General features: G+C 41.6%; 2 protein-coding genes across 2 annotated transcripts in view; one reads left to right on the top strand and one right to left on the bottom strand.

Moving 5' to 3' along the window:
- BRWD3 (bromodomain and WD repeat-containing protein) overlaps positions 1-3,439 on the bottom strand; it is a 43,047-nt gene extending 39,608 nt beyond the window's left edge. Inside the window, exons 1-6 of the mRNA XM_073087039.1 lie at positions 3,271-3,439; positions 3,127-3,185; positions 3,021-3,050; positions 2,831-2,890; positions 870-1,149; positions 161-360 (exon numbers count right to left, since the gene is read on the bottom strand). Of these exons, the coding sequence (XP_072943140.1) occupies positions 161-360; positions 870-1,149; positions 2,831-2,890; positions 3,021-3,050; positions 3,127-3,185; positions 3,271-3,310 (669 nt within the window). The 5' untranslated portion in view covers positions 3,311-3,439. The remainder of the gene's footprint in view (positions 1-160; positions 361-869; positions 1,150-2,830; positions 2,891-3,020; positions 3,051-3,126; positions 3,186-3,270) is intronic.
- Positions 3,440-3,724: 285 nt separating this feature from the next.
- LOC140752796 (E3 ubiquitin-protein ligase COP1) lies at positions 3,725-20,366 on the top strand. Its single transcript, XM_073087147.1, has 13 exons — positions 3,725-4,013; positions 5,782-5,884; positions 7,319-7,564; positions 8,139-8,351; positions 8,889-8,952; positions 9,544-9,689; positions 11,620-11,815; positions 12,872-13,164; positions 14,268-14,479; positions 15,189-15,434; positions 16,021-16,182; positions 17,058-17,142; positions 17,864-20,366. Coding segments are annotated over exons 1-13 (2,115 nt in total). The 5' UTR covers positions 3,725-4,011; the 3' UTR covers positions 18,011-20,366.
- The last annotated feature ends 256 nt before the right edge of the window (positions 20,367-20,622 follow it).

Genomic DNA, 20,622 nt, shown 5'->3' with positions numbered 1-20,622 from the left:
ACACCCACTGTTCGAAGTTTTACCTACTAAAACCCTAGTTTTGATTATTATTTCACACTGAACATTGTCAAATTTAGATCATCAGTAGGTAAAAATTCAATAGTTTAATTAGAATAACCTTAGAGTGGGCCATCCAATTAACATAAAAGAGTATACTCACACTGACAACATATCGTCCCGTACAATCAAACACAAGACAGTACACAGCGGAGAGATGTCCCAGCGTGCGTCGCTGCAGCGTCAACCCGCGCAGCAGCCGCGCGGGGAAGGGGCCGGGCCCGCCGGCCGCGTGCGCCGGACCCAGCCCGCCGCGACGGCCCGCGGACCCGCCGCCCAGCTCGCGACAGATCAGACGACGCACTGCGGATAACATGTGGTTTACATGTTATTTATAATCTTAGAGAAACACCAGCTTGGATTGAAATGGTATAATATTAGTAGATAATATTTATAATCATGAAAAGAAATGACGAAAATGAATCTCTTACATTCAGAGAACGGAACTGTTAGAATTATTCTTTTACATGTAAAGAATGATAATAATCCAATGAACTTTGATATACCCTTTATCTGTTGAGAAATTAGTTATTTGAACATCTCTATATATTAAACAATCATTTGGAACTACTTTAAAGATAGTAGAACCTTTTGTGGTTCGACTTCGAATGTATCACCGCCACACCTATTTTTGCCTATGTGACTGTTAAGCGCTGCTGTTTTTAGAAGCAATGTATCTGGGGCCAACCAACGATACAAAATCTAATTTTATGTCGAGATTACAGATGACCTTAGGCAGCATGGAGTTATAATTCCACCTAATAATCCTCTAAACTTGACATGTAACATAAAATCTTGTGAATAAAACTTACCTAATGAATGATCCTCCTTGAAAGCAGAGTACTTTGGCTTTGGTCGCACCAGCGACTCGCTGAGCAGGGACAGGCGCGCCGTGAGCCGCTGCCGCTCCGTCTGGGGCGGGGGGAGCTGGGGGAACTGGGGAGCGTGGGGGGTTTGGGGAGTATGGGGGGTCTGGGGAGTGTGGGGGGCGGGAGGTGGCGGGGCGTCGAGCGGCGCGGCGCGGGCCAGCTGCAGCGCGCGCTCGCACACCGCCGCCAGCCGCCGCGACGACATCTCCGCGTACTGGGACGACTGGGAACATCACAGAGAATATATTGAAGAAGCAATCTATACATATAAATAAAATTAAAGTGTCTGTTTTTAATACTGAAATAACCGCTTTTTTCCTACATGCATATGAATATACATACGGTACATACCTACACCAAAAAATAAGTTTTTTTAGAATTTTTGTCTGTTTGTTCTGGCTAATCTCTGAAATGGCTGGACCGATTTTGACAGGACTTTTATTAGCAGGTAGCTGGTGTAATAAGGAGTAACTCAAGCTACTTATATATTAGAACTAGCTATGCCCCTGTTTCTTTTTAACGCGGATGAAACCGCGGGGCACAGCTAGCCATCAATAAAATTATGACATTTCTTTCACCTATAGAAAACTTACATTTTTGATGTATACAACAAATATTTGAAATAAATTATAGGAATCATAATTCTTATGAAACACTAGCTATAATAATAAACTGATTGTTTTTTTACTATGCAATACATAAGCAAAAACAGCGTAGTCATTTTATTTTATAACTAGCTGACCCGGCAAACTTTGTACTGCCTCAAAATCCATTTATCAAATATAATCCATATAAAATATAGCCTATGTTACTAGGGGATAATGTAGCTTTCGAATGGTGAAAGAATTTTTAAAATTAGTCCAGTAGTTTTTGAGCCTATTCATTACAACCACTGTTTGGTTGTAATGAATAGGCTCAAAAACAAACAAAGTTTTCCTCTTTACAATATTAGTGTAGTAGCCAACAAGCATTCAAGGCAAGTGGCCTCTGCCAAATAGAAATAGATATCTGTAATCAATCTCAGATAAGGGCTACAGTCGACAAAAGATTCATAAGGGCTAAGTTGAAACGCCTCGGATAAGTATTTCCTTTACCACACCTTTCATATCAAAACACTCAGAACTTAAACTGCTGTAATTAGGTAGAAATAGGTGTGTCCGAGATGCCTACCTACCGGAGTCGACCTACAAAGAATTCTTCCTTCCTCCTTTCAATTCACTATATTTCGTACTAAAATATATTACTACGTAGTAAATGAAGCCATGAAAACACAAACATCACACCTATTTGGCAAATAACACTTCCATTAAGTTGTTGTGTATCGGTTGTAAGGGTGTGATAAACTAACAATATCACAAGTTTAAAATATAGTTTACCTCACGACATCCTACAAAAACATAGCAATGAAAACTGTTTTTATAAGGTAGAATCTCCTAAATAATGAGTGAGAAATGTAAATTATTTTAAGCACAGCGTACGTCCTACACTACATTTAAAGTTCGCGCCATGCTATGTCATCCAACTACTTCGCGAAAGATCGGTTTCGATCGCGAAAGAGCCAGCGACGGCGAAGCGGATCGTTGATTAGAGCGAGACAACGTGTGTTTCCTACTAAAATGTCTATGCAGTAGAAAGAGACAGCGGCGTTCATAATTACGCGAGCATACGATCCAAATGGCTGATATGCTGAATTTTACCAATTTCACGAAAATTATCAGGAATTTTCACAGAAACATAATGAAAACAAGTTTTATGATTTTCTACCGTATTATAACGTTCATTTCAATGCAACTTGTAATTTAGGAAATTTCGATATTATATCGAAATTTCATACTTTTCCAACTTCCAACGCCTCTGAAAACGTAAATAAACACGTATTTCCGCGGGAAAAATTATAAACATACCAATTCATCGTAAGATTGGGGATGCTCGTTGCCCTCCCAGTCGAGTCGCCGGGGCAGCACCTGCAACAGGCCGAGGCGCACAAAAAGTTTTCAGGAAAGTTTCAGGGAGTTTGACAGCCGCAGCCACGTGCGTTCGCGACCAAAACAACAATAAGCTCTAAACCCGGCACTAGGAAAAGCTCTAACTCACCTCTACGCTCTCCAACTCTTTTAGCAATGTCTGTAACATAAAACACCAATATTAGTCATTTTTACGCCAGATTTACGATATTCACGTATAATTGGATCTAATTTACCTTCGCAGTCTCCTTCAGGGGCCCGTTGGAGAGAAATTTTGCGATCAGAAAGTAGAGTTCTGAAACCGGGAAAGCGACCATTACACGACCTCGTACATCGGACACTCGCGATATCTGACTCGATTTTGTAAGATTCACACTCACCGGGAACGACGTTAACCTCCTCGTTAGACTCCTCCATCATTCTAGTTTTATTACCGAGGGAAAAAACTGCACTTGCACATCACAAACACTGAAAAAATCGAGCAAACATTTCATTTCTATCATTACATTGTTGACGAAAGATAATGCAACCTCTTGTAATAATAGCAAAATGGCGTTAGCTCTGTCGGTCGAGCAGTCGTCAGGGGGATGGGTCGGTAAAACAGCTCATAGCTTGATTTCATCGTCTACAGTAAGATGGCGCTAGCTACATATTTTAAATATTTTCCTGTTCATTTTCCTTACACTGTATTCAAAATTTTAGATCTTGTCTAAGTATTTTACCACATGTTTTTTCCAGCGACTTCTTTAGAATGCGTTGATATAATTTAATTTTATAGCGTAGTTCAATAACCCTGTGTTATTTTCATTTAACTCATATGGCAACACACGTCAATGTCAAATGTCAGATTTATCTGTCGAGACGTGATGTCGATCGAGATCTGAAGCTGAAAATGCATTTTTTGCAGTGGATTTCGATAAACTATTGTGTTTTTGTTAACTAAGTGATGGGTTTTAATGAGAACATTGTGTATACAGACGGTGTTCCCGTTGAGAAAAAATAGTGTGGTTGCGTGTTGATAACCTTTGGGGGAGGGGCATTCGGGGCTGGTGGCTGACCTGACCCGGTCCAGGCGTCCAGCATGCGTCTTCTATGATATCCCGCTGCATTTACCCTACAGAATGTATGTATCTTGATCTCTAGTTATTCCAAAAACAAATTACGTCGATTTGCGAATGTTCAATAAATTCGCGCGCTCGTGTTATTTATAGGTAAACAAAATCAATACAGGATAGCAGGAGGTCCTATTTATAATTTAACTAGGTCATCCTTCGCATAAATCAATAATTATCATTGATTTACAAGGAGTGTTACAATAAAACACAGATTACTTTGTTTTTTAAATGGTTTATAGATCCATACATTGCTTTTATCATTTGTATACACTTAGATATAAATAATTGAGTAATATATTGTATTCTGTAAATTAATATAAAAATATTATCTTTAGTTATATTTATATATGGTTATGTGGTGATTCTCCTTACCTGCAAACAACTGTAGTGGTCATCACAGGATTGTCTATAAAAATAATCTAGTATTTTAAGTTTATTCTCAATCTATTGTCTAGGAGTCTATATGGAGTAAGTAATGTTTAAATTTTGTGGTTCTTTCTTTTTTTTTAAATTTAAATTGTCCATAAATATTAAAAAAACAATAACATATAATGCAGGCTACCTGATGATATTTTTTTTATAATAAAGAAGCAGCAGACGAGCTTGCATGCTTGCTTTGCTTGACATGAGGTGGACACCTCATTTTAAGTGGCCACTGCTGCCCATGGATATCTGTAATCAACCCAGATTGGATTACATATTCCTACTTGAGGTCAGGCACAGATGCGCCGCTACCCTTGAGGACTAAGCTGGAACGCCTCTAAAAAGTATGTGTCCCTTACCACACTTCAAACCAGAACACAGCAGTGCTTAACATTGCTGTTATAAGGCAGAAATAGGTGTGGCTGTGGTGCCACCGGAGTTGAACCACAAAGGATTCTACCACCTTTGCCTTAATGTACGAATCACACTAGCAAAGTTTTCATAATATGGTACATACAGTAATACCTTGAACTTCAGCAATAGATTGGACTGAATGATAACCTTGTAAGTAAAGGTATGATTTTGCATATGAATAACATCAAATTGTATCATTTTGCATAACAATTCTGAACATTTATGTCAATTGAGCAATTGTGCGAGGGCAACTAGTCTATATTTTATATTGAAGACTTTTGTGAGGCTCAAATAAAGAAATCCACATTTAAATTGCATAACTGGGATAAATTGGGGTAGCGTAAGTCAAGGTATTACTGTATATCATCATCATCAACCCATTACTGTCTCACTGCTGTTAACAGGTCTCCTCTCAGAATGAGAAGGATAAGGCTATAGTCCCCTGTCCTGGCCAAGTTCAATTTGGTAGACTTTACATACCTTTAAAACATTTTTTTTAAGATTTCTCATGTAGGTTTCCTGAAGATATTTTCCTTGAATGTTAAAGTAAGTTATAATTAATTTATACTATGCACATAACTTTAAATATCAGATGTCCCAGGCACGCCAGGCAGGCAACCTCTGATTTTTTCAAAGTTATGTGCATATTAGAAATTAATTATCACTTACTTAAACAATGACAAAAAACATATCGGTGAAACCTGCATACCTGAAAAAACTAAAAAACAGTTTTCAAAGGTATGTTAAGTCTACCAAAATGGACTTGGCAAGCGCGATGGACTACTGGCGTAATCCTTTTCAATCAGAGAGGAAACCCGTACCCAGCAGTAGAACAGTAATGGGTTGATGATGATGATGATCTGTTAGAGCACAGCCACTCCCCACAGTTAACAGTCTCCCTTAGCCAAACTATGTTTATCAGTGATAGTTTGTGTGCAGGAGTGGCGCCAGCAACATGTCGGGCGCGGCGGCGAGCGGCGCGGGCGGCCCCGGCACCTCCAGCTCCGCGCTCGGGGGACTCGGTGGCTCGCTCGAGGACAAGGTATGTTCCCTTCAGTGATAAGACCACTTAAAATATAATGTAATTACTTATTTGGTAATATTTGTTATTTTTGACATATCATTATTTAATATTACTATTGACTTGATGTTTGTGTAAGTATTATTCAACTTAATGCCATTCAGTTAATCATTTAATTAGTAACTAATTTTAATCTATACATCTATACATATAAATAAAATTGGGGTGTCTGTTTTTTATATTGAAATAAACGCTTTTTACTACATGCATATGGTATGTACACCAAAATAACATTTTTAACAATTTTTGTCTGTTTGTTCTGGCTAATCTCTGAAATTGCTGAATTGATTTTGAGGAGACTTTTATTGGCAGGCTGGCATTTTGTTGTATTTCGCAAACCTCATACAGGTAGGACACACTGGACTATATATAGTATGTACATAATATCTGTGTAATAGCAAATAAAGAATTTGAATTTGAATGGCCACTTCACTAATAACTTCAAAAATATGGCCACTTAAAAGTTGACATTTGTGGTGGTTGACAATAAGTCTAGAAATGCTATCTTAACCAAAAAGAAATAATAGTGTGGCTACCTAAGTGTTATGTGGTGGTTTTCATAATTTCCAGTATGTGGGTTATTTTTTTTTTTTTTTTTTTTTTTTTATAATATAAGGGTAGCAGACGAGCATGCAGTCCACCTGATGGTAAGTGGCTACTGCCGCCCATGGACATCTGTAATCAACCGCAGATAGGATTAGATATTCCTACTTGAGGTCGGGCACAGATGCGCCGCTACCCCTGAGGACTAAGCTGGAACGCCTCGGAAAAGTCTGTCTCCCTTACCACACCCTTCAAACCAGAACACAGCAGCGTCTAACACTGCTGTTATTAGGTAGAAATAGGTGTGGCGGTGGTGCCGCCGGAGTCGAACCACAAAAGGTTCTACCACCTTCAAATTATTAGTTATTTGTTCACCTTTGGCAACATATTATAGTCCCATAGCTGTGTACTGGCTGACAACTGAAAGCCACAGTCCAAAATGGTGAACAAATTCGAATTGGTAGACTTCACATACCATTGAGAACATTTATTTTTATAATACCATCTGGCTTGTAGGTCTCTTCACAATGTTTTAATTCTTAAATAAGCATGTGATAATTAATTTCTAAAATGCACATATCCTTGAAGAGTCCGAGATACCTGGGACATGAACCTCAGATCCGCCAAATGACAGGTCGCAGTAACCACTAGGCTTTTACTGATTTTGTAGTTAAACTTAAGATAAAGACTGACGGACTACCTGATGGAAAGTAGTCACCGTCAACTATGGACATTTGCAACTGAAGAGTCGGCAATGCATCGCCGGTTTTGAAGGGGACCTCTTTTTGCAACTCTTGAAGAACCCAATGTTTTATTGTTGATCGTTGATAATTTTATCTCCACAACCACCAGGACTGCGACCTGCTCTGCCCGGTATGCTTCGAGCTGATCGAGGAGGCCTACGTCACTCGTTGCGGTCACTCGTTCTGCTACGCTTGCATCGCGAAGTCGGTGGAGTTGCACCGTCGCTGTCCGAAGTGCGGCGCGGCGCTCGCGAGCCGCGACCACATCTTCCCGAACTTCTCGCTCAACGAGCTGGTGGCGAGGCGGAGGCTGAGGGCCCGGCCTCCGCCCGTTAGTAATGCGGCGGGGGCTGTCGCTACAGGTAAATTATAGTTAGAAATGAATCGCGTCGCCATAGCAAATTGTATGACTACACCTGCTCGCAACAATTTGCAGAGCGGACTAGTAGCTTGGCGCGGACTACACTACTTCTGTTTAGGTGCTGTTTAGGTACAATCTATCATGTTCATGAACAACATTTGCTTATGAAAGTGGTAAATAGATGCTGGTGGTAAATGAAAATAGTAAGACCATTTGTGGTTTGAGTCCAAAGGCATCACTGCCATATCTATTTCTGATAATTAACAGCAGTGTTAAGAGCTGCTGTGTTATGTTGTGATGGGTGTGGTAAGAGACATAAGAGAGGTTGATTATTAATAATGGACTTTAGTCCTCATAGTTATCCACTACTAACAATACTTTTCCTACCTTTAGTAGGAATTTAATCTTATCTGGGGTTGAATACAAATGTGTGTCAATGGCAGTAGCCATATATAATCAGGTGGACTACTCGCTCATACGCTTCACTTCTACTATACAATAAAATGAATGCCGGTTTGTTCAGTGAGGTGTATGGTTGTGTGTGATGGGTACAGGTGCGGAAGCGGAGCGCCTCCGGGCTCTATTAGCAGCGGAGGCGCGTCACCTCGGGCTGGCGGAGGTGGAGGGTCTGCTGGAGCTGCTGGCGCGGCGCAAGCGGCTGCTGCAGGCGGACTCCGCGGCGGCGCACCACCGCCTGCTGCACGACTTCCTCGCGCACCTGCTGCGGCACCGGCAGCACCAGCTCGACCAGCTCGCCAGGGAGTGCGCGCTCGTCAAGAAGGTAGAGCATATAAATTGACACACGCACACATACAGGCACACACGCATACACACATACATGCAAACATATACACACACATGAAGTCATTCACCTACACATTCTTTTTCTCACACTGAATCACTTACTTCACTTCACTCGTTTACTCACCTCATCTCAACTCATTCACTTGATAACTTGCCTATCCTTAATCTTTCTTTGTGTATTTTGCCAGATATTTTGTTTTTTTGTTTTTCTTTCCTTGTTTCACTTAGATCATTCACTCACCCACTTCATTTCACCTCACTTATTCAATCATTCACTCACGTCATTTCACTTACGAGTACTTCATTCATTCACCTCACTCACTGTTGAAAATAAGAGAAATCATTCACCCATCTTATCCCATTCTTACTCATCTCATTGACTAACTTCACTTACTGCTGAAAAAAAGAAAATATTTACTCACCCAACTGATGAAAAAGTGAAATGACAATTGACAGTCGCGCAATGTCCCATCACTAGGTGGTAAATATTTAACTTGGTTCGTTGTTCCCTCAGGATATGGAGCACGTGGCGGGCGTGCTGCGAGAGCTGCGGGCGCCCTCGCCCCCCGCAGAGCTGCGCGACCTCGCAGACCTCGGCCGTGAGTACACGCACACACACACACACACACACACACACACACACACACACACACACACACACACACACACACACACACACGCACACAGAGACACACACACACACAAACAAACAAACACACGTCGTCAACCCATGATTGTCCGTGTCTCCTCTTGGAATGAGAACGTTTTGGATGATACTCTATCGCGCCTAGTACGGACTGGCAGACTTTTTAGATGATACTTCAAGCACCACCAGGCCAAGTACGAACTGGTAGACTTCACGTACATTTGAGACCTTTTTTTAAATCTCTCAGGTTAAAGCAATAAATAATTAATTTGTAATATGCACTCAAATTTGAAAAATCCTATCATTTATTAGAACCCGAAATTAACTACATGTCCTTTGAACTGTTTTATCAATCAATACACTACAAATATCATTTGGCAAAGGAAAACCTATTGTCGGGCTTCGATCATATCCGATTGCGTGGAGTGGTTGTGCTCCGAATAAAATTATATGTCCGTTCATACTAACAATCGTTTGTGTCGTGTCCCAGTGTCGGGTGTGTCGGGCGTGTCGGCGCTGTCGGCGTTGTCCGCGGGCTCGGTGTCGGCGGTGTCGGCGCGCGAGGAGGAGGAGAGCTTCGCGGGCGGCGCCGCGGGCAGCAGCTCGGGGGGAGACGCGCTCGCCTCGCGCTGGAGACGCCTCATGGCGCACTTCGATGACTTCGTGCAGGTAGGGGGAGGGGGGGGCAGCAGCTCGGGGGGAGACGCGCTCGCCTCGCGCTGGAGACGCCTCATGGCGCACTTCGATGACTTCGTGCAGGTAGGGGGAGGGGGGGGCAGCAGCTCGGGGGGAGACGCGCTCGCCTCGCGCTGGAGACGCCTCATGGCGCACTTCGATGACTTCGTGCAGGTAGGGGGAGGGGGGGGCAGCAGCTCGGGGGGAGACGCGCTCGCCTCGCGCTGGAGACGCCTCATGGCGCACTTCGATGACTTCGTGCAGGTAGGGGGAGGGGGGGGGGCAGCAGCTCGGGGGGAGACGCGCTCGCCTCGCGCTGGAGACGCCTCATGGCGCACTTCGATGACTTCGTGCAGGTAGGGGGAGGGGGGGCAGCAGCTCGGGGGGAGACGTGCTCGCCTCGCGCTGGAGACGCCTCATGGCGCACTTCGATGACTTCGTGCAGGTAGGGCGAGGGGGGGGGGAGGGAAGGTGACGTCACGTGCACGTACACGCTGCTCGAAGTCCGGTAAAACTGGTGCGTGTGTGTGAATAGCGCTAAAAGCTATACAGGGTGAATTTTTAAAACGGGCCTTCAGGGCCAAATCCGAAACTATAAGGATTAGCGAAAAATGCTGAAAGGAGTTACGAGGCCGATTTTGATAAAAACTAAAACTGCATCATTACTTTGTTAAAATAACTTTTTCCCTAGCCGGGAATCGAACGAGTTCATTTTGAAAAAAAATACCCCCTCTATATTATTCCACTATCTGATAGTGTTGCTTATAAGGATCAAAATCTGGAAAGTAATGATAAATGAAAAACTAAAGGAAAAGCCTCAATTTTAAGAAAATACATATTTTTTCATATTAATTTGGCAGCTAAGTTCCCGCCATTCATTAATTTAAACATTTCGTGTATTAACATTTTTTTTTGGCTCAATGTTTCTAATCATTCGAAACGGACGTTTTGTTTCCCAATAATTTATATGTTGTTTATGTCCGACTTAGCTAAGGTTATTTTTAGGACCATTAAAATAGATTTACTTGCTATGGGCGGAGTTTCGTTTACCTAATAAAGATATAAAGTTGACAATTTGCGAGAATTACTTTTTAGAGTCAAATCCGAGTGATTACTAAAAAAAGAGATATTTAACATTGGAACGAAGTTGTAAACAACAAACAATAAGAATTTACTATTTAATCAGTTATCTATTTTCATTAAAAAATAAATTCTAAAAACGGCGGTAACTTATTTGCCAATCTATTACTTTCTCATACTAAGCCGTATGTCATAGTCATAACATCAAATAATTAGTTGATTAACCAACAATTATTCTTCAATGGTATGACTTATGTCTGTTTCTAAAGAATTATACATAAATCATTTGTTATGTATAATCCTTAAGGATTAGTATGCCAATGTATGGAAAAATACGTATTTTCTTTAAAAAAATCCTTTTCCTTTAAATTGTCACATAACATTACTTCCCAGAATTTGATCCTTATAAGCGACACTATCAGATAGTGGAATAATATAGAGGGTGTATTTTTTTCAAAATGAACTCGTTCGATTCCCGGCTAAGGAAAAAAATATTTTAAAAAACTAATGATGCAGTTTTAGTTTTTATCAAAATCGGCCTCGTAACTCCTTTCAGCATTTTTCGCTAATCCTTATAGTTTCGGATTTGGCCCTGAAGGCCCGTTTTAAAAATTCACCCTGTATAGCTTCGCCATATAAATCATCGTAACGTGATTTTTACAAAATCCAAAGATAATTTAATGATATAAAGCCTTTTAAACGATATACCTTCATCTTGTTTAATCGGCTCTACACTCGCCCGCGAATCGCGTCCGCAAATTCACGTTTCACCGCTTGCCGATGATTGTACGAAGACATCTCTATGTCCTTTGTATGTGTTATACAATGTGTTTGGTACCCGCAGTGTTACTTCGCGCACCGTGCGGACGAGCTGTTCTTCCCGGGCTCAGGGGCGGCGACTCCCGCGCCGCCGGGCCCCGCCCCCGCGCCGCCCTCGGGCCCCGCCCCCGGCGCCGCCCCCGGTACAGCCCCGCCCTACGACGCCGCGGACCCCGTGCCGCAGCAGCACGCCCCGGCCGTCGAGAGCCGCGCCAATGCCAGTAAGATGACGATTATTATTAGGGTTCCATATCAAAACAAAAACGGAATCCTTATAGGGTTACTCTGAGTCTATCAGTGCGTATGTTACACCCAAATTGCTTACAAATCATTCGACGGAATGTTTTTGATGTGAAACATCTATAGCCGCACGTAAAACCGATTTCTGGCGTGGCGACGCTATACGATGGTATATATATACAGTCTATATGCAGTAGTGTGTACGGTGTGGCGACGCGTCGCCATGCGCAATCGAATTCAATAAATAGTCATCGTTATCTGGAAAAAAATCGTAATATTTTATTTTATCATTATGACATATTTAGTTCCTATCACAATATGTTCTTTTCTGCATATTACTTTTACAAAATAATGTCGATGTTTCACATCTACCAGGCGTCCCGTGACGGCTCACATTTTTTTGTTATATAATATAGGAGTAAATACAAGCAGTTCACCTGATGGTAAGCTACTGCCGTATGGACATCTGTAATCAATACCAGATAAGGACAAGTACATTCCTACCTGAGATCGGCCACAGATGCACCGCTACCCCTGAGGATTAAGCTAGAATGCCTCGGAAAAGTGTGTCTCCCTTACTACACTCTTCAAATCAGAATACAGCAGCGCTTAACACTGCTATTATTCGGCTCATATAAAATTTAAACTATTAAATATATCGAGGGTCAATTGCTATTATTATTTATTCTCAGTTCTCTTTTTTTTGCAAATATAATACAATCAGTGTACAAATACCTGAAGATTACATTCTTATTACATGTAGCAGTTAAATCTACACTTTGTTTTATATTTGACCTAATGATAAGGCAGACGGGTTACCTGATAGAAAGCAGTCACCGTCGCCTAAGGACATTTAATTTTGCAACACCAGAAGAGTCGCCAATGCATCGCCGGCTTTGAAGGAGAGCTCTTTTTACACCCCTCTTGTAAAGCCCCATGTCATAGTCCTGAGGGAATACCTCAGCAGGAAGTTCATTCCACATTTTGCACGTACGCGGTTAAAAGGGCTGTCCGTGATATAAAATAATATCTTCTAGTGAGCGGCGACCAGCGTGCCCCTGAAGGCGACCCCTCCCTCAGCGGCGTGGGCTCCGCCCCTCCGGGCCCCGCCCCCGAGCCCTCCCCCGGCGCGGACGCGGAGGGCGGCTTCGGAGGCCTGGAGGCCTTCCGCGAGGACCTCGCCGCCTTCACGCGGTACCGCGCGCTCAGACCGCTCGCCACGCTCTCCTACTGCTCCGACGCTATCAACTACTCCACCATCGTGTCCACGATAGAGTTCGATAAGGATGATGAGTTCTTCGCTATCGCTGGGGTTACGAAGCGGATTAAGGTATGTGGGCCGCAAAGGGTTCTTATGTCTTGTACTAAACTTAGTATTTTTTTTTATATAATATAAGGGTAGCAGACGAGTATGCAGTCCACCTGATGGTAAGTGGCTACTGCCGCCCATGGACATCTGTAATCAACCCCAGATAGGATTAGATATTCCTACCTGAGGTCGGCCACAGATGCGCCGCTACCTCTGAGAACTAAGCTGGAACGCCTCGGAAAAGTCTGTCTCCCTTACCACACCCTTCAAACCGGAACACAGCAGCGCCTAACACTGCTGTTATTAGGTAGAAATAGGTGTGGCGGTGGTGCCGCCGGAGTCGAACCTCAAAGGGTTCTACCACCTTCTAAAATCTTAGTAATCGAAATCATAGGAATAGTTATATAATTGATAAGTCGTCTGACATATGCATGTCTAAAATCCAGATAAGATTAGATATATACCTGAGGTTGGTCAATTGCTTAACTATTCATGAAAACTAAGGTGGAAAATCAAAGACAATGTATGTCTCCCTGACCACACCCTTCAAAACGAAAAATGGAAGTGCCTACTATTGTTATGAGACGGAAAAAATGTGGTGATAATCACGGACGTCCCCGGAAAGGGGGGGGGGGAGGGGGGCTGGGTGAGCAAGAGTGACCGCTGCCCGTTACCCCCTTCTGGAAGTTAAAAATATCGTCTTACACTTTGTATTTCTACCGCTTATATATTTGAATGTATACAACGCCATCTATTGTAGTAAATGAATAAAAATGACATGTAATAATTTAATACGCCTTTTTAAATTTTAGTTTTTATGTTATGTCTAACTTTTACAATATGACATGATTGCACACCATTGTAATGGTAGACTTCTCTTGCTGTACTATCTTTGTGTACTACATTCTTGCAATAAAATAATTTTCATTTCATTTCATTTGCAAAGTACTTAATTGTAATAGGTAGGATGTAATAATGAACAAGAAACATAGATATTGCACGCCCAATGTGGTAGAACACAAGGTAAAGATCCTTGTAAAATACTATGTTTTAGCAAATAAATGGTTTAATTTGATTCATATCGGTCGATATATATGTTTATGCGTGTGTACGTGTGCGTGTAGGTGTTCGAGTTCGAGTCGGTGGTCCGCGACGCGGTGGACGTGCACTACCCGTGCGCGGAGATGCAGTGCTCGCACAAGATCTCGTGCGTGTCGTGGAACGCGTACCACAAGCACGTGCTCGCCTCCTCCGACTACGAGGGCACCGTGGCCGTGTGGGATGCTGCGACCGGGCAACGAACCCGCGCCCTCGCGGAACACGATAAGAGATGCTGGTAGGTGTTGGGTGGGCGTGGGGGTTGACGTGAGAAGGGTGTCTGTGCGTCCGTCTGTCTGTCACAGTCAATTTGAAATTTGTCAATTGGGGTGTGACTTCTTATTTCTATGTTATAAAAAACAAACCATATTTATATTACTATATTCAACTGCTGCCAACCGATAAAAAGGTTTGACAGCGATACTAAATCGATCGAATTAATTAAACTATGCTTCGACATAGTTTAGTTTGTAACGGCATTCAGTACCAGTGTGTGAGTTTTCAATCGACGACTTGATCAAAGGAATCAAACTTAATTGTTTACACAAATGTAAATGATGGATCATCTAAAAATATGTTATTGAATTGTACGGAGATTCGAGTACTTTAATCGATTAATCGAACCTTCTATTGAAAACACAAACGATTTTAATAATCAATCTATCCGTTATTAATAATCAATTTATCCCATTCTTATTTACTAAAGATGGACACATGACAATGGAAACTTGTATATGTAAATGTTATTATTGATAAAATATTGTATGTTTCTCAAAGAGAACTGAAATAAAAAATAAAAATAATATAAAGAAATGTTCAAATGCTAATCTTTGAGTAGCAAAACATTGAATACATTAATTAACGAGCGTAAGGTTACAAGCTACGCCTGCTACGCCGTAGCACCGTAGCAGCGTAGCGGCGTGACGTCACACATACCGCACAAGCAGGTCGGTGCACTTCAACCGCGCGGACGTGCGGCTCCTCGCCTCGGGCTCCGACGACGCGCGCGTGAAGCTGTGGGCGCTGAACGCGGAGCGCTCGGTGGCCACCCTCGAGGCGAAGTTCAACGTGTGCTGTGTGCGCTTCAACCCCAAGTCCTCGTGTCATCTTGCGTTTGGGTCCGCGGATCACTGTGTGCATTATTATGATCTCCGAGCGCCGCGGCATCCGCTCGCTGTGTTCAGGGATCACAGGTGCTGTATACTTTCATAATACATTTATTATTAAATTTAATTTGTTTATTATTGTTGCTTATCTATTATATATCTATTAATTTTTAAATGTTCTTATTTTACTTTTAGCTATTATATCAATATTTAATTGTATTTAATAATTAATTCAATTGTATAATTCTTATATCATTCTAATCTACAATATAAAGATGATGACAGTATTAAACAATTAAAAAAATGTTATTTTACTGAAGAAAATATGTTAAAAGCATTTTAAGAAATAACACAGTTTTAATTATTTTAAGATAAATAAAATTATATTTAAATAAAAAAAATCCAGCAGTCGGCCACGTTGTCTTATTTGAAAAGAATGACGTCATACCTAACTATGTATCAATGTATCTTTTGAATTTTTCTATGCTATGTCGTGGTATGACATCGCTATTATAATGACGTCATACAACAACATGTTGACATGATGACGTCCGACACTATGATATAAATGTTTATCACGAATTGTATCGGATTCGCGGCGGCCTGGCGGTGCGCTAGGGATGTGCGTCAGTAGTAGTGATGTGTATACACAGTGTGTGTGACGTGTGCGCAGGAAGGCGGTGTCGTACGTGAAGTTCCTGGACGCGCGCACGCTGGTGTCCGCGTCCACGGACTCGCAGCTGAAGCTGTGGCGCGTGGAGTCTCCCCGCTGTGTGCGCTCCTTCACCGGACACGCCAACGAGAAGAACTTCGTGGGGCTCGCCACCGACGGCAGGTGAGCACCCCCCGGTCCCCACCCCCTGACTCCTAGCCACACTTTGACGACGGGCTGAGGAGACAATTGAATTTGAGGAAGGTCTTCCATTGAGCAAGATGGACATGCTTGACCAACCTTGCTTCGACAATCAAAGTTTTTATAAGTTCAAGATGTTGATAAAACTTCGATACCGTGATTCAGACATATTAGTGGCGGTATCTTGTTTCCTCTCATGTCTAATTTGTGCAAAATGTCAGCGAAAACTTTATAAAATTTATCATAGAGGTAGAAGGTACCGCCCACATAGAACCGTATCTGTGGCCCATCTCAGGTAAGACTAGTCTTTCTGGGGTGGTAATGGAACACAGATGTCCATGCGTGGCAGGAGCCACTAACCACCAAATGGATAGCTTATTTGCTACTTCTATATTATAATACTAGTTTTTGCCCGCGGCTTCGCCCGCGTTTAAAAGAAAATAATATGACATACTAACATACATAAAACTGAAAATTCGTATCTTCATTGGAACGACAGTGGCCCCATCTGGCGAAAATTGGTCGTACCAACTCTGGAACCTTCGTGAGCTCATTGACAACAACTTTGCTAAAGATCATCACTCCTTACTAATATCGATTTTTTTGGTCCAAAAGATCGATTCTCCGATTAATCGATCTTAGATCGCCATTCCTAGTTCCCGTGGGATTTCCGGGATAAAAACTATCCTATGTCCTTTCTCGGGTCTCAAACTATTTTTGTACAAAATTTCATTAAAATCGGTTCTGTGGTTTAGGCGCGAAGAAGAGACAACCAGACAGACAGACAGACAGAGTTACTTTCGGATTTATAATATTAGTAAGGAAGTAAGGATGCAATGTGTTGTGTTGTGTGTCAGGTACGTGGCGTGCGGCTCGGAGAACAACGCGCTGTACGTGTACTACGCGGGGCTGTCGCGACCGCTGCTCGCGTACCGCTTCGAGGTGAATCGATGTTTCAATATTTACACATTCATTAACATTTCATATTTTCTTTAGTATCTGCGTCTATTTGGCACACTACGAAATTTTCGTGTGTTATATTACTTCACTCTTATAGACTAGTTATTTTGCTTATTTTATTTATGTATTTATTTAAAATTTATTGCATCACCTCTAAGAAGAAATGTACAAAAGGGCAAAAATAATGCCTGATGGCATTCTCTACCAGTCAACCCTGGGTGGAAGGAGAGAATTTGCAGTAGGTGTTACAAAGCAACAAAAGAAAAAAAACGACAAACAATAATGAAAACAGCAGATCTTATAAATATGTATTAGGAGTAAGAAAAAAATGATTGACCGATATTTCGGTTTCGGTCAGCGGAATACTTAGGCTTAGCTGATCTTCCGGATTGCGTTCAGTTGTACTCGGCAGTTCTCATCGTGGGCGTTTTGTGTTCACTTGACTAACAGCCTATCGACGATCTGCTTATAACAAATATATATTTTTAAATTTTAAATATATATTTTTAAACTTTAAGTGGTTTCAGAATACACTTCTAATAAAAAAATAATTTACAGAGGTAATTTGTCTATTTGTATGTCTTTAAAAAAATCGATTTATGTTTCGCTCGAATCTAAGACAGAAACCAGAGTCAATTTCATTTAAAAACCCAATTTCGGCGTACGCAACTATGTAATATAACAAGCTGGTGATTTATCTCAGGCGGTGCGCGGGTTCCTGGAGCGCGAGCGTCGCGACGAGGAGCCGTCGGAGTTCGTGTCGGCGGTCTGCTGGCGCCGCGCGCCCGACCGCCCCGTGCTGCTCGCCGCCAACAGCCAGGGCACCATCAAGGTGCTCGAGCTGGTCTGAGCACTCCTCAGCCACCAGCAGCACACCCTCGGGGCTCGGTGTCCGGCCTTAGGGGTGCAAGCAACGACGTGAACTATAGAGACGAGTACCACAGCCCTGGGATAAGACTTCATTGGAAGCAGAGAACTCCTGGCCCGTCAGTGACTTGCGCTCGGGACTCTGCATTCACCTTAGGGGTGCTGGCAATGACGTACACCGACGGCAGGTGAGGACCCACAGCCTTGAAATATGCCCACATTGGTGATAGAGCACTCTTGGCACGTCAGCAGCATACTTATGCGACGTAGCGCCCGACCTTAAGGGCGCAAGCAAAGACGTGTGCCGTAGAGACAACTGCCAAAAGCCCTTGAAATATGCTCACATTTGCAGCAGAGAACTCCTGACCCGTCAGCCACATGTTTTCGTGAAGCAGCGCGCGACCTTAAGGGTGCAAGCAACTCCGAGGGCCATGCTGACATTTACCACAGTGTATACATACGCCCACATTTGAAGCTTAAATATTCAGAATTGACTATATCTAGAATTTACTTAAAAGACTTTGAGAAGACTTTGAGAGGTATACCAAAAATATCTCGTACATAACAGTGCTCATAAGTGAAAGTGTAGAGAGACATGGAAATGCTATGAAAGTAGTGACTAGTGATGTAATGTAAACTTAGAGAACCGCTCCGTACTGGCGGCCGGCGGCGACACGAGCAATCCTAACTAAGACTCCATTTATACATTCAGGTTTATAGTGATGATTGTTCGTGTGGTGTCGCGTCTGTGACGAGTCCTATAAATATTATTGTTAGTACTTAATTAATGTTGTACTTTGAAGATGTGAGATATTACGGAAAGGGGTCGTTGGTTGTAAGGGTTACTGTTTGGTGCACTGTGACCCGCTGATTCAATAATAATATAAAATGTTTACATAAAGTTTCCGTAATTTATAAGGTGGTTTGACCTAGGAAGTACCACCGATACATGTATCTAGCCTGAAGTACTTTTCCCTCTCGATGGATACATTATTATGTATCTATATTTAATAAAAAAATATAAATTAGTACAGGTAATTTGTCCAAAAACTCCTATAAGTCTGCAAATGTTTTTTATCTTACTATAGGCTTGCGTTTGGCTGCAACCTTACTTGATGTTAGGTGAGATGCAGTCTTGGACAAAACACGCTTGTCTAGAAGTAGTCTAAATTAAATAATCAATAATTAATAAATCCTAGAGAATCCTTACTAATGTTATAAATCCGAAAGTTACTCTGTCTGTCTGGTTGTCTCTTCTTCACGCCTAAACCACTGAACCGATTTTAATGAAATTTTGTACAAAGATAGTCTGAGACCCGAGAAAGGACATATGATAGTTTTTATTCCGGAAATCCTACGGGAACTAGGGCGACCTAAGATCGATTAATCGGAAAATCGATCTTTTGGACCCAAAACATCGATTATTTTAATCGATATTAGTAAGGATTGAATCGTAAAATATGCATTTGATCAAGTGATGATCTTTAGCAAAGTTGAAGGTACGAATTTTCAGTTTTATGTATGTTAGTGTGTTATATTTATTAAAGCGGGCGATGCCGCGGGCAAAAACTAGTTCTCTGTATTTTCATAAGTCTTCAAAAAAGTTTTGTTTTCGGCCAAAACTAGAATAAAAATGGAAGGTTCTGCTTTTGATTTCGTCTGAAAAAACAACTTCGTTTGGTCACTATTGCGTCAGTAGGGTTACAGTGTGCTAAACATAATGTTTGTTATGTATGAAACTAAGAGACGGTTCTTTACATATAGTTCTTTCTCTGTCACTAAATGTATTCGTCCTCGTCTGTAATTCAGAATATTGTAACTGTTCGAACCAACGCGAGTTATGGGCGGAGAGCGGGTGAAACATTACTTTTTTTGTGTAAAGCAATTATATATTATTTAATGGCTTGATGTACGCTCCAAATAGGGCTCCCGGTGTCCATTTTTTAAGATTTCAAGAATAATTTAAACAAAACAACGGCGGTAGATCAGAACGTGGAGCGGATACAATCCCAATTCCGATATTAAAAAAATCGTCAGGAAATTATTTAAAAACCAACTGTTTATAAACCGAGGACCTTAAATTTCCTAAATATATCAACAGAAACCCACTTAAAACACAAATGAGCAACAAAACTGGCAGAGTAACGTTCTTTACAAAGATCGGAAAATAAATACTCAGTAGACGATCTACAGTACAGGGTTTAAAAAAGCACATAGGGTACCTTTTAACGCAGGTAGAAGCTAATGAATAAATAAAATAAAAAATCTTTCTCTGATGCGATTCAAAAATAACTAAATTCTACCTACATAATATTAAAACAGTAAATGAAACAAAAAAAGTTATCATGGACCTGTACTATCCGCTCTTAACTCAAAATCCGTGTGAATTTGAACAGAGTTTTACCCTTTTAAACCCTTAGCCGCCAGTTACCTGGAACCCTTTTAATAATTCGTAAAATATATAAAATTAGCACAAAAGGACAAACAAATGTATATATTTATGGATATACGAATCCAAATCGATGTATACAAATAAAGATTGTAGAACGATAGGCTCTGTACACACTGAAACAGTTTGACAAATCTAGTTATACG

The sequence above is a fragment of the Epargyreus clarus genome, unplaced genomic scaffold (assembly GCF_041222505.1).
Source record: "Epargyreus clarus isolate Ecla_fem2 unplaced genomic scaffold, WU_Ecla_fem_2.2 ptg000025l, whole genome shotgun sequence".
Classification (NCBI taxonomy): domain Eukaryota; kingdom Metazoa; phylum Arthropoda; class Insecta; order Lepidoptera; family Hesperiidae; genus Epargyreus; species Epargyreus clarus.
This window is presented reverse-complemented; position numbering and strand designations above follow the sequence as displayed.

Coding starts and splice junctions, on each gene's coding strand:
- LOC140752796 (XM_073087147.1), top strand. Junction 8,953..9,543: donor CTCGCCCCCCGCAGAGCTGC/GCGACCTCGCAG, acceptor CGGCGCTGTCGG/CGTTGTCCGCGGGCTCGGTG. Junction 17,143..17,863: donor TGCTCGCGTACCGCTTCGAG/GTGAATCGATGT, acceptor GATTTATCTCAG/GCGGTGCGCGGGTTCCTGGA.